Source organism: Pan troglodytes, chromosome 1 (genome assembly GCF_028858775.2).
Source record: "Pan troglodytes isolate AG18354 chromosome 1, NHGRI_mPanTro3-v2.0_pri, whole genome shotgun sequence".
In the NCBI taxonomy this organism is placed as follows: Eukaryota; Metazoa; Chordata; class Mammalia; order Primates; family Hominidae; genus Pan; species Pan troglodytes.
In genome coordinates, this window is record NC_072398.2 from 144,663,733 (window position 1) to 144,675,960 (window position 12,228).

General features: G+C 38.1%; 1 protein-coding gene across 1 annotated transcript in view; it reads right to left on the reverse strand.

The window, feature by feature from the left end:
• CLCA2 (chloride channel accessory 2) overlaps window positions 1-11,377 on the reverse strand; it is a 32,810-nt gene extending 21,433 nt beyond the window's left edge. The window contains exons 1-6 of the mRNA XM_001143172.6: window positions 10,640-11,377; window positions 9,596-9,733; window positions 6,514-6,664; window positions 4,117-4,225; window positions 2,560-2,719; window positions 343-570 (exon numbers count right to left, since the gene is read on the reverse strand). Coding sequence (XP_001143172.3) covers window positions 343-570; window positions 2,560-2,719; window positions 4,117-4,225; window positions 6,514-6,664; window positions 9,596-9,733; window positions 10,640-10,825 — 972 coding nt within the window. The 5' untranslated portion in view covers window positions 10,826-11,377. The remainder of the gene's footprint in view (window positions 1-342; window positions 571-2,559; window positions 2,720-4,116; window positions 4,226-6,513; window positions 6,665-9,595; window positions 9,734-10,639) is intronic.
• Window positions 11,378-12,228: the final 851 nt, after the last annotated feature.

The window sequence follows — 12,228 nt, forward strand, 5'->3', positions numbered from 1 at the left end:
CATGGTGTCCCGCACCTGTAGTCCCAGCTACTTGGAAGACTGAGATGGGAAGATCACTTGAGCCCTAGAGGTCGAGGCTGCAGTGAGCTGAAATTGTGCCACTGCACTCCAGCCTGGGTGACAGCAGGGAGGGAGAGCATCAGGATAAATAGTTAATGCAGGCGGGGCTTACTACCTAGGTGATGGGTTGATAGGTGCAGCAACCACTATGGCACATGTCTACCTGTGTAACAAACTTGCACGTCCTGCACATGTACCCCAGAACTTAAAATAAATTGAAATAATAAAGAACTGATAGAAAAAATGATAAATGTTTACATTCATTTTCGTTCAAAATGTTACCTCTGCCATCTTGCTGGACACATCCAGCACTAAACAGACCACTTTGTCACCAGCCTGTACAAGCGAGAATGTGGGAGGAGGTGGAAGCTCAGTCCCATTCATGGGAAAGCTGTGGTGAAAGTCAGCAGAGTCTGTGATTACATCCCATGCACTTCTGAGGCTGCACATCTGGTTCTGTAGGTTTGGTGCTTCTTGGTTGTGGGTACTTGCATTACAAAATTCAACCACCTGGAAATAAAAACAGTCTTTAATAAAGAGAGGCACTTCTCCCAAAGCAAACATAGTTCTCATTCTCAAGGAACTATAGGTAAAAGAAAAGGTGAACTGAAAGAAAAGAAATCAAAAGTGGTACAGTGATATACCTCTTTCCTTCAAGAATGACATCAAATTACAAATAAACCTTGGCATTCTTGCTGGGAACACTAGCATCTTTGTGGTTCTGAGAGCAATCTCTATTAAAGTTTATTGGTATTAGATAACAAACCATGTATGTGTATATATATACATAATCTTAGTCTTAAAAACAAAACAAAACAATCTCCCTCTTCCCTTAGCACAATATGTATTAGGAAAACAGCCAGAAGAAGTTATCATGATCAGCCTACTCCTTGGAATAATATTTAATGACCACTGCACCTTTATTTGTTGATCAGTCAATATGTATTTTTCTACCTCAAATATTGATCTCTGTAAAAATAGATAAGGGGATAAACAACTTAAGTTTACTTCCTGATCCCCCCACCCCCACTCAATTTGGAAATATAGATATAATTTACAGAAATATAGATATAATTCACTAAATGATACTGAACCTATGTCAATACCCCACTTAAAAATATGGTTTGCATTGCTAAGTAATGCATCACCATCTATTCCCAGTGGCTCTATTCCTACAAAGAGTCGATACTTCCCATTAACACAGCCATGGAAACTTAGAGTTAGAAGCAACTGAATAGCCTCTCTTGTCTCAGCTCTAACTTCATAGAAAAGAAAGCTGAAGCTTTGAAAGGTTGATAACTGCTTAAGGACATGAGTTTCTTAGGAAGGTGCAGGGACTGGAACAGAATCTGGTTTTGCTTTGCGTTGTTTAACTCTTTTTCTTCCATTTCATGACTATGGTTATGGGATTGTAAAACTTTTCTGACAAGATATTTATGAGTAGGTCTTTCAAAACATCATGAAGATAGTACCTAGTCATAAATAATGTGGATTGAATGCATTAGGTTAGTATCAGATATTAAAGCTATAAATTAGAAACATAATGGATGGGACAAGAAATATGAAAAATTGTCTTAAAGTTACAAAATAACTTCTAGTCCTGACTAAAACCAGAATGAAATAAAATAGCATGTCAATCCAAGGGGCATTGGTCAGCCATGGACACAAAGAGAAAACTCCACAGAGGCATGTGTGGGCTGTACCCCCAGATCTGTGAAGAGATGACCCACAGATGTGACTTACAGGCTTTTGTGAACTTTGAGAGATATATCAGGTCATGAAGGCTGATGCTACTAACCTCTGAATCACCTAACTCCCTCGTTTCTGATTCCATGCTCTCTGACTATGCATCTGGTGAGAATTGGCTGTTCCAGGCTGCTTCATCCAGAGAGAAAATAAGTTGGCCAGAGGATGCAAGTATGAGATGCCCATGACAGAGTACTCTTTTTAATTAATAATTTTAAAAATAATATTCTGGATTTATATGCTAGTCTCTTGTCAGTTAGTTAGCATGGAATGTTGACAAGGTTGGGTTTCTGCAAAGCAGAGTTGGTTGACTTCCCCTGGTGATACCTTACTGTTAAGTTATAGACTATTCAAAATAAAGGAAAGAGATTGAGGAAAGGCATTTCAAATACAGAGTGGTCTGCTACCTCAAACGAGAGAATTATAACCATTTGTTATATCACTCTCATTAACCCAATGTAATTTCTTATGAAAGAATACAAGAACACCACCATAAGAACAGTTTATTTTGTGGTCCCCAGAGTCCCTTTGTTAAACCTCCCAGGAAAGCAAATAGTCACTTTCCTGAAGGTATCATTTGGGTAATTATCTTGGGGCTTCCAATTTTTAAATCTGTAGATAAAAACTAGACGAACTCTAGGGTCCCCCAAGTTCTAAAGTATAGTGCATCTTAATTATCTTATAATTTAAATACTTGAAACATGGGAAGAGAAGGAATCCTGCAAGAGTGTGTCATTCCAAGGGCATACTTACAGAAGATAAACTTTGCATGAACATTATTGATGCAGTTGCATTTTGGGTGCTATTGTAGATAAAGGTGCATCCTTCTTTAAAAAGCTTACTAATAATACAGTTTTCTTGGGGGCAAGGACCTTTTTCACACACAAAAATGCCTGTGATGTCAGATGAACACCTAAAAATGGAAAGAGAAACTGGGAATTAGTTCTATTTTAGAAACACTTATGTTTCTTCTTGACTAGCTTATATAATTGTTTCAAGGATTGTAGCCTGCTAGATATATACAAAACTTTAAAAACTGCTCTACTGGCGGGGTGCTGTGGCTCACACCTGTAATCCCATTACTTTGGGAGGCTGAGGCTGGTGGATCACCTGAGGTCAAGAGTTTAAGACCAGCCTGGCCAACATGGTGAAACCCCGTCTCTACTAAAAATACAAAAATTAGCCAGGCGTGGTGTTGGGCGCCTGTAATCCCAGCTACTGAGGAGGCTGACGCAGGAGAATTGCTTGAACCCAGGTGGCAGAGGTTTCAGTGAGCCGAAATCGTGCCATTGCACTCCAGCCTGGGCGACAGGAGCGAAACTCCGTCTCAAAAAACAAACAAAAAAACAAACAACAACAAAAACAAACAAAAAACTGCTTCATTAAGAAAGTTCACTGATTTAGAAATGCACTCTATTTTATTTTAAAGCATTTTATCTTGATGGAGGGGTTCTGTATTAACAAGGGCTTTAACAACTAAATAGGGTCAAAGCAAAAGATACTAGGAAATCCAGATGGACTTTGGGAAGCCCAAGGAAGGACATGAGTGGCAAGATCCTGGGTCAGTGCTCCTTTGAGTTCATTTCCACTTGGTATCAGGGGAAAAAAAGATAATGAACATGTAATGATGATATTTAACAGGATTCTTTCCTAAACAAGCGATCTCAAATGTTGTTGATAGGAATGTAAAACAGTGGCACTTTTAGGAGAAGAATCAGTCAATAGCTACCAAAATCACCCTTTGACTCAGTAATCGTTGGAAGAATTTGATATGTTAATCTGTCTGCACGTATGAGAAATGACACATGTGTAATGCTATGAACTGCGTGTTACTGATAATACAAAAGATGGGAAACAACCTGTGTGTCCACCAAGAGGAGACTGGTTGAATAAATTATGGTATAGTCACATAATGGAACACTACGCAATTATAAAACACAGAGCGAGGAAAAACATATGTTTCTATTCATTTGAATTTGCCTGAAGAAATATTGAAAAAATAAACAAGAAACTAATCAAAGTGGTTACTTAGAGGGCATGAGGGGAAACAGTGAAGATAGTGCTGCAAGCAAGACAGGTACAAGCATGACTTTTTATATTGTTTTGATATTTGAACCACATAAATACCAATTTAAAGAAAAATGTCATATAACTTAAGAACTGAAAAGTGAAAGGATCTCTTTCTTATCAGCTAAGTTTTAGCTGCAATTAAATTAATTGCTTAAATTAGGCAATTATTTAATTGCTTAAGTTATAAGCAATTTTAGAGTCAAATAAATAATGAATTATAACATGAAAAAAAGTACTAACCTTGTCACTTTAATTTGATTTTGCCCATTTATGTAGAAAGGTTTGTCATTGTTATACTCATCGAACACACCCCAACGGAGGTGGGCCCATTCGTGGACAAACACTCGGCCTGTGGAAGAAAGAACTTTTGCTTTTGAGCTTCTAAAATCTCAGCAATGTGCCTTGCTAACTAGTGAAGACGTAACATTTCTTGACCACACATACTCTTTGGAATGACCAAAGAGTTTAAGTTACTTCCCTCTCTCCCCTTTTCCTCTCCCCTATCCTATTCCCATCTCCTCCTACTCCACCACCTACCATCATAAAAAAGGCAGCATGAAAATATGTTTGGTCTTGTAAATGCAGTAATTTACTTGTTGCACATCTATTTGAAGCTAGTGAGTAGTCCCACATCCTCTCATCTCCCCAATGAAGCTGCCCAACAGGTTTCTATTCAGCTTTGTAGAGGCCTCTAAGTTCAGGGTTTGGAGAAAGGGAAAGAAGCATATCCAGATAGGCAAATAAAGCTTTCCTCATCTTCTGTCTGAGCTATCCAAGCAGACCTGCTTTTTTTCTTGCAGGTAATTATTCTACCTAGAGCAATAGTTGAAACCTAGGAGCTAGGGAAGGAGGAAGGAGCAAAAAAGGAGACTACAGAATGTTCTCCCCAGCCTGGATGGTCCCTTCTCTTTTATCCCTTATTCTCCATGTTTATGTGTATTTTACAGCTCCTAGGTCAGGGAAACCCCCATCCTCTGCATGAGATCCTTTAGAACTTCCTCTCTCTCAAAATCTTACATTCCCTTCAAAGTTCAGACCACAACCTTCCCATATAAGCTTTCCAGATGAACTCCCCTCCCAAAGCACACATTTCTTTTTTCTGAATTATTTTAAGTTCCGGGAACTCAGGAAGTGTGTGCTGAGTTGACTCAGGCTGTGGCATATTGTGTAATTTTTGGACCTCGAGGCAAAGGAAGGGAGGGTAGCAGTCCAAGCTGTGAGTGTTAAGGGAAAGATTGTGCCTACTCATGAAATTTAGAAGTGCTGATGAAATCATGCTTGAGCAGAGATTATCAGCATCTCAAGGTTACCAGGAAAGAAAAAAAACTACGTTTTTCTAAAGATTTATAAAGTGTTTTGTAAAGTGTATTTTATGGAGTGTTTCACTCCACTTCCTGCTAACTATACAGAGGATAACAAAATCCTTGTTAACAAAACCCTAGTTTAGATTTAACTAGGGATAAAAAAGAAAATTAAGACATCACTTGAAAGGCACTACTGTTACATTAAATCAAAAACAAAAAATAAAGATTGGGATAGATAGTCCTTGACTGGCGAACTGTGCTTACTATTTTCTCCTTCAGATCTCACTCACTAAATACCAGTCTCTAGGCCTATGACCCTGACTTCTCTCCCAAACTCCAGCCATCAATATCTAACCACAGGCTGAACCACTTTCCCTGGCATAGTCTATTGCTCTTCACCATGAATTTGCCTAGATCCAGACTTGTGGGATTTCTTCTTGAAGCTGGTTTTTTCCATGTCTGACAAAAACCTGGTGTGTGCCTTGTTCCTTAATGCTGTCTCCACATGCCTCTTGCCTTTCCTTCTGCAGCAGTTCAGACCTCTTTTTGTTTTTTATCTCTGGAGTATTTCTCATCGCTTAGAGTTGCTAGAATTAAGTACGATAACATTTGAAAAGGAAACTACAGAGCGGCTAGCGCATAGGAAATCCTCAGTGTCCTTATTACTATCCTTCCCATCTCACTGTCTCCACCCATTTTTAAGTCTTGTGGCCTCATACCTCGACTTCTCCCAGTTATTCTCCTGATATCCAGTTTCTCCTTCATTGATCAGAGGAAGCCAGATTAATCTTAAAACACTGCTTTGATGGAGTCACTCCTGTGCTTAGAAACCTTGAGTGGTGACTTGAAAATGTGGCCATTTTAGTGCATCACCTGGCCCTCATGTATGTTTCAACGTTTTCTCCCACTGCCCACAGTCTCCCTGCACCATCATCAGGGTCTCTGTCTCTCCTATATGCCTTTAATTTTTCTGCTGCCACAGTTTTCTTCATAGCCTTCCCACTATTTTCTCCCTTCTTTCCATTTATCAAAATGATGTTCAATCTTGAAGACCTTTTCCTTTGTGAGGACATTTCTGACCACCCTTGGCTCTAAATGACGTTTCCTTGACTGAATTCTTATAGCACTCCTCTCTGGGCCACTAATCTGGTGCTAAACTCTTTCGAGTTCACTTTAGCCCCTCATCTTTGCATGGGCATATGACCTATCTCCCCCTTTGAGTGGTAAGTCCTTGACAAGTTTCAGGTTTTGTGAGTGAGTCCCTTTCAGCACCAAGCACAGAATATTATAAGTAGTATTGTCCAATGGCTATTGTTTTATTGGTCCCACTTACCTCGTGATCCGTAGCCAGCTGTTAAGTTATCATTCAGTAGGAAATTAGGTGTGAAATGAATGTATTTTCCCTCTTTTCCACACCCTCTGTATTGTAGGGTGTATGGATCATCTCCATGTGCCCCATACCAGTCAGTCACTATGACATTTGCCTAAATTAAAAGAAATGCCTTGTAATACTTTCTCAGCTCTCTTGTTGGTGACATAAATGTATACATTCATTAAAGCACTTTGAACTGTACACTTAAGATGTGTGCATTTTATTGTATGTAATTATAACCCAATTTAAAAACAAAATTGAAGAAAAACACCTTGTGGATGGAGTTTAAAATGCACCCACAGCTACATATCAATAAAATCACTTGGGATTTCCAAAAAGGTCTATGTTATGAAAGCTTAGCAAATTTTTATGGAACCTAATTACTTCCATTTGATCTTTCCACATTCCAGATTAAAATATTCTCAAAAGTCAATCCTGTAAAAGTCTGATATAACAAAACACTATAAAATGCAATTAAAATATTTGAAGAAATTCTAAAAGCATTTATACATCGTTCAGAACCATTCAGAAGGCTGTAAAATGTTACAGCCTTTTGTGAACAACTTTCTGTGGGTTATTTTATTGGTGTAAGACAATAGAACATTATTTCTTTGAAAATTTGTCCTTTCTTTCCTGTAACCAATTAGATCAGCAAAACGATCATTCCAATGAAGTTATATTTCATCTTATGGCCTGACCATTTCCATTACTGTTGCTAAAACATATTTTAAGTCCAAAACTGAAATATCCACTCATATAACTATCAAGACAAGAAAATGTTACATATAACATTGTTTCTTTTATTTTTAGGAAGGAAGATAACAGATTGTTCTGGATATGCACTTAAAAGTTAAATATGCTGTTAAGTTTTTTTAAAAGCTGATTTTGGAAAAATAGATCTAATACGATCCAATATACACAATTATCACTCTACGTACAATATGTATATGTGTTGTGTGTGTGTGTGTGTGTATGTATGTGTGTCCATCTGTGTCTGTGTGTGTGCCACTGAGGAGAAGAAGACAATACAATTTTTCATTTTTATTTTCCATGTTTCTACATTATTTAATTTTTTTCAATGAGTATAAATTACTTTTATAATAATTAACATTTATTTTTAGAAAGATAAGAATTCAAGCCAAGGTCATTACAAGGAAGTACCTACAAAAAAGGCTGAAGAGGTCACACTCTTGGATAGTCCTCACTTGGGTAAAAACCTCATTCCTATGTCTGAAAATTTGTCCTGAGGCCAAAAGGAAAGAGTGCCCTTCATGGAATGGAATACTCAGAGGCTGTATGGGGTTACTTTATACCTTATAGACCACAGTAATTCAGCTCTTATCTACTTTTCCTAACCCTTTCCCCCTTCCCTGATTCCTACCTACATCACATTGTAGACTTGGAAGGACAGGAACTACCTTGCTGGTCCTTGGGTTCTCTGCAGTGCCTAGCGTGGTCCCGTACATAATGATCATTCACTGTTTGCTTAATTGACATTCTGAGGTTAAAGAATTGGTATCCAACAGATATATGAACAGCATCCAGGGACTATTGTTTCCTTTGGTCTTTCTGTTCACTCATATTTTCACTTTTGCTTTACTTATTTCTCTCCCCTCCATTAGGATCAAGTGTTACCTATGGCAACCTGGTTTTCGTGTTTGTTGTCTCCAATACTTCTTAGTTCTATTGAAGGCCAAATAGATGCATTAAATCTCTATTGACAGCTAGAGACAACAAAGCTTAGTGCAAAAAGCATGGGTTTTGGAGTCAAATAGACATTCAAATTATGGCTCTGTAATTTACTAGCTGTTAGATTTGGGACAAAGTCCATACCTTATTCAAGCCCCAGTGTTTTAATTTGTGATCACAGAAACTAATTTTAAGTTATGTGAGAATTAAATAATATATGTAAAATGCCTGGCACTTAGCTGGAGCTTAAACACTAACTCTTCCCAGCTTACCCCAGTTCCCCCACCTATCCTATCTTCATGTGCAAGCATTCTCAAATGCTTTCATCTGGTCATAGGTAAAATGCTTTTCACAGGCCCTTTAACTTCTTCAGGACATTGGGGTACCTATCTGGATTGCTATGCCATTCAATTTCTGACAGAGTAGCTTTGAAGGAGAGCTAAGAATGAAACAGACTTAGGAAATTTCATACTGAGGGTCAGAAATAAGGAAAGGGGAAAGCTGTACCACATGTTTGAGTCATTCTGTTAGAGATGTAGTTACAATCTCAAACCCACTCCATTGCTGAAACCCTGAGATAAGCTGCCAATGCCTCTACTTCTGGCCCTTCTGGTAGTTGCAATGGACTCTTGTTCACAGTTGACTTCAAACAGTGATTTACCATTTATATTATTTATCATTTATTTAGAGTGTGCACACTAGTATGTACCAGACATCATCATGGGTGCTTAATCATGATCTGCAACTTATGAGAGCCTTTCAAGGTGAAGTTCTTCTATAGGTGGGAAAAAAAAGGTAGCCATTCCCCTACTCATCCACATCCCCACATCCTTCCTCCCTTCCTTCTAATCTCCTTATTCCCCTAAAACAATATCCTGGACTTGAGCTAATGTGAAATTCTGATCATCTACACCATGGCATAAGACGGCAGTCTCATTTTTATATGCATGGTGGTTTATATTTCTGTCTGGACATGCATGTTTATTGCTCCTGACAGGATGGTAAATGGGTATAGTCATTATTGGAACTGTTCCCTTTGCAGCTCATCCTCAGTAGGATAAAACTAGTTCTTGATCCTCAACCAAACTTTTCAGAAAGGACTCCATAAGTTATAAAATAAAGAGATCTTCTGAGAAACTACTTAGGCTATGGCATTTGACTCATTTTTTACTGCACAATTTGCATTCATTTATTCTCATATATTTTGTTGATAACATTCTGTCCATTAATATTATTTGCATTGTTAATACTGATGATTTGTTTTTACTTAACTTCTCACTTTTATCGTTTGAGCACAGTATATTTTGGTGTTTTTTTCCCCTTGAGATCATTGAATGAAATCCTGGATTCTTACCTTTTCATATGATTCTTGTTTTATTTTGCTGTAATTATTAGCTTTCCATGTGGCAGGTATTAAAATCTTTATATTTCTGAAAAATACTCTTCTCTTGGTAGCATTAAATAGGTAAAATGAAGCTTCAGTTATCATTTCCTACAGCCAGACAAAAGAAAAACTTACTTTACCACTTGTAAATCCTGTATGTTTTGGTTTTCTGGTATGCTTAAACAGTAATAAAAGACATTGAAATATTTTGAAGAGACCCATTTCTTTTAGAGAAAGCACTAGACTTTGGGAAAACATAGGAGCAATTTTTTAAAAAAAACTTTAAATGATTATATGGAAGATTTTAGGACACTAATTATATGTCTGTGCTTGCCTTCATAGTTTTCCCAATTTTGAGAAAGGCTTTTAAGCTTTTATGGAACAAATCCTTTTCATGTCACACCTGTGGGCACATTCAAGACCACACCTTATGATGCTACTGATTTCACTAAAGCAATACCAAAAGGAGGCTCTTACATCATAGAGCTATGATCCTCCCTTGCCATATTAAAGTAAAAATAGTCAATTATGTTACAGCACATTCAAGTGAAAAGAAATAATTTTGCTTTTTGGCCCACCGTGCAGACTCTCACCCTTTCTGCCTGAGAATTCTTACCCTCAGGATGGAATCTAGCAATATGATTTTAACAAGCATGCTCATTATCATGCTTATTCATCAGTTAAATATTCAATCTTTGTTGCCACAATGGGTTGTTATTTTTCTAAGTTGCTACCCCAAAAACAGTCATGTAGGAAAACAAAAGAGCTGAAATTAGTAGCAACCAACAATAACAAAATAGAGGGCTAGATCAACACTCTGTGAGCTGAGACTACACAGAATTAGATGAACAAACTGGCTTAGTTAGCCATAATCATAACGTTGTGGCACTATCTTTTAAAAATGCTGTTCTCTCTATTACTCAAATACAAACCAGGCAGGGTAGTTAGCTTCTAAATAAGGCTACAGGTCTGATCAAATGGGATGCTAGTATCAATTTCATAATTTCCACTCACCTTAATGTTTGAGATGAGGTTCTGATTCTCAGGTACCTGAGGATTAATTGCAATGAGCAATCCATTATACCCATTGTCTTGAAGCTGTACTCCAGCTCCCAGGAATGGGAGTTCTGAACCTAAGGCAACCAGGAGAGTCACAAACTTCAGGTTGCAAATAGGACCTGCAATGCTCCTTTGGGTCATGTTGTAGAGAAGCCTCCAGTTCACTCACACTGAGCCTGCTGCATACATTGTGTCAGGTTTTCAATATGGATGCAGATGGTTTCTTCCTGAACTTGCAAGGTTTTAGAACACAAGATGAAGGAGGTGTCTTCTTTGAAAAGTCTGGGGTGGATCCATCTGGGACCTGCCTCTACAAGTCCTTTTCCTCTAGGCAGTGCTACACTTGCCTGTTCTGTGGCTGAGCTGCCTCCTGAATCATGGTTGGGCAAGAAACATTCTGCCCTTCATTCATTTTATAACTTTTCAGAAAGAAGAGGGAAATAAGACCAAAGGAGCTTAAAAGCAGGAAATATGGGCTGGAAATCAGTATATCTGGACTGTTCAATCCACTTGCAGTAGAAACACAGAAGTCGATAGTGATTTTCCTCTCCTCATTTTTCATAACCTCCTCCATCAGTTGGCACAAGTACTTTCTACTGCCCTCAAGTCATTTTTCATTTGTTGCAAGATTTCCTTGCCTGTTTATTTTGAAGATTTAGAAATCCATTCTGCAGCCCAGTCCCTACAGCCCTTGGGTCAGATAGTCTGGGCAAGCTCTCAGCTGATGGCTGGAGGTCAGATATCAGATATCCCCCAGAGAGGGCCAACTGCCAGGAACTTGGGTGCCTGTGCAGTCCTTTCCCTCTGGCCTTGCTACCTTTTCTCTCTGCCTCAGGAAGAAGAATAGATTTCTCCTTCAGCTCTCTCCTAAGGGCAAGGCCCTGCTTCAGTCAACCCTCCATTTCTCCAGGACCAAAAACAGGATCTAATATATAGTAACCATCGCAAATATTTTATGACTGATTCATAATACCTGATATTTACCTCATGCTTTAAAGTTTACAAATGAACTCACTTAAATATCAATACTCTGATGCAGGTATAATTTGTACTTTTCAAATGAAAATAATGAGTCTTGGAAATTCTGATTATGAAAATTAGCCAATGAGAGAAGAAACTAACATTTTTTGAGTGATGGATTTTATTATGCCTATTTTATGGGTGACAGAACTAATGTTCAAAAAAATCTAAGTAACTTGTTCAAGGTTGGGAGTATTATCATCGTACTAGAATGAACCAACTGACTCCAAATTCCACTGTTTTTCAATATATCATGTTCTCTCTTAGTTACTAAATTATCTTAGTAACCTCATTTCTCCCTCTTCTTTGTGTTTAAGAATGCCGCACAGTGACATCTATTGTAAAACTAAAGAAAAAGTTTTATTCACAGCATCAGAGGTCCACAGCAAGCAAAACCTGTGACTCTTCCCTGCTGTGGCCCCGTCTTGGAACATTTCTGGGGAGGGGAGTGTAGCAGTTAGGAAACTGTCTGTCCCTGCTCTCAACAGGAATTTCACCAACATTGTCTCTTTTCAACATCTTCA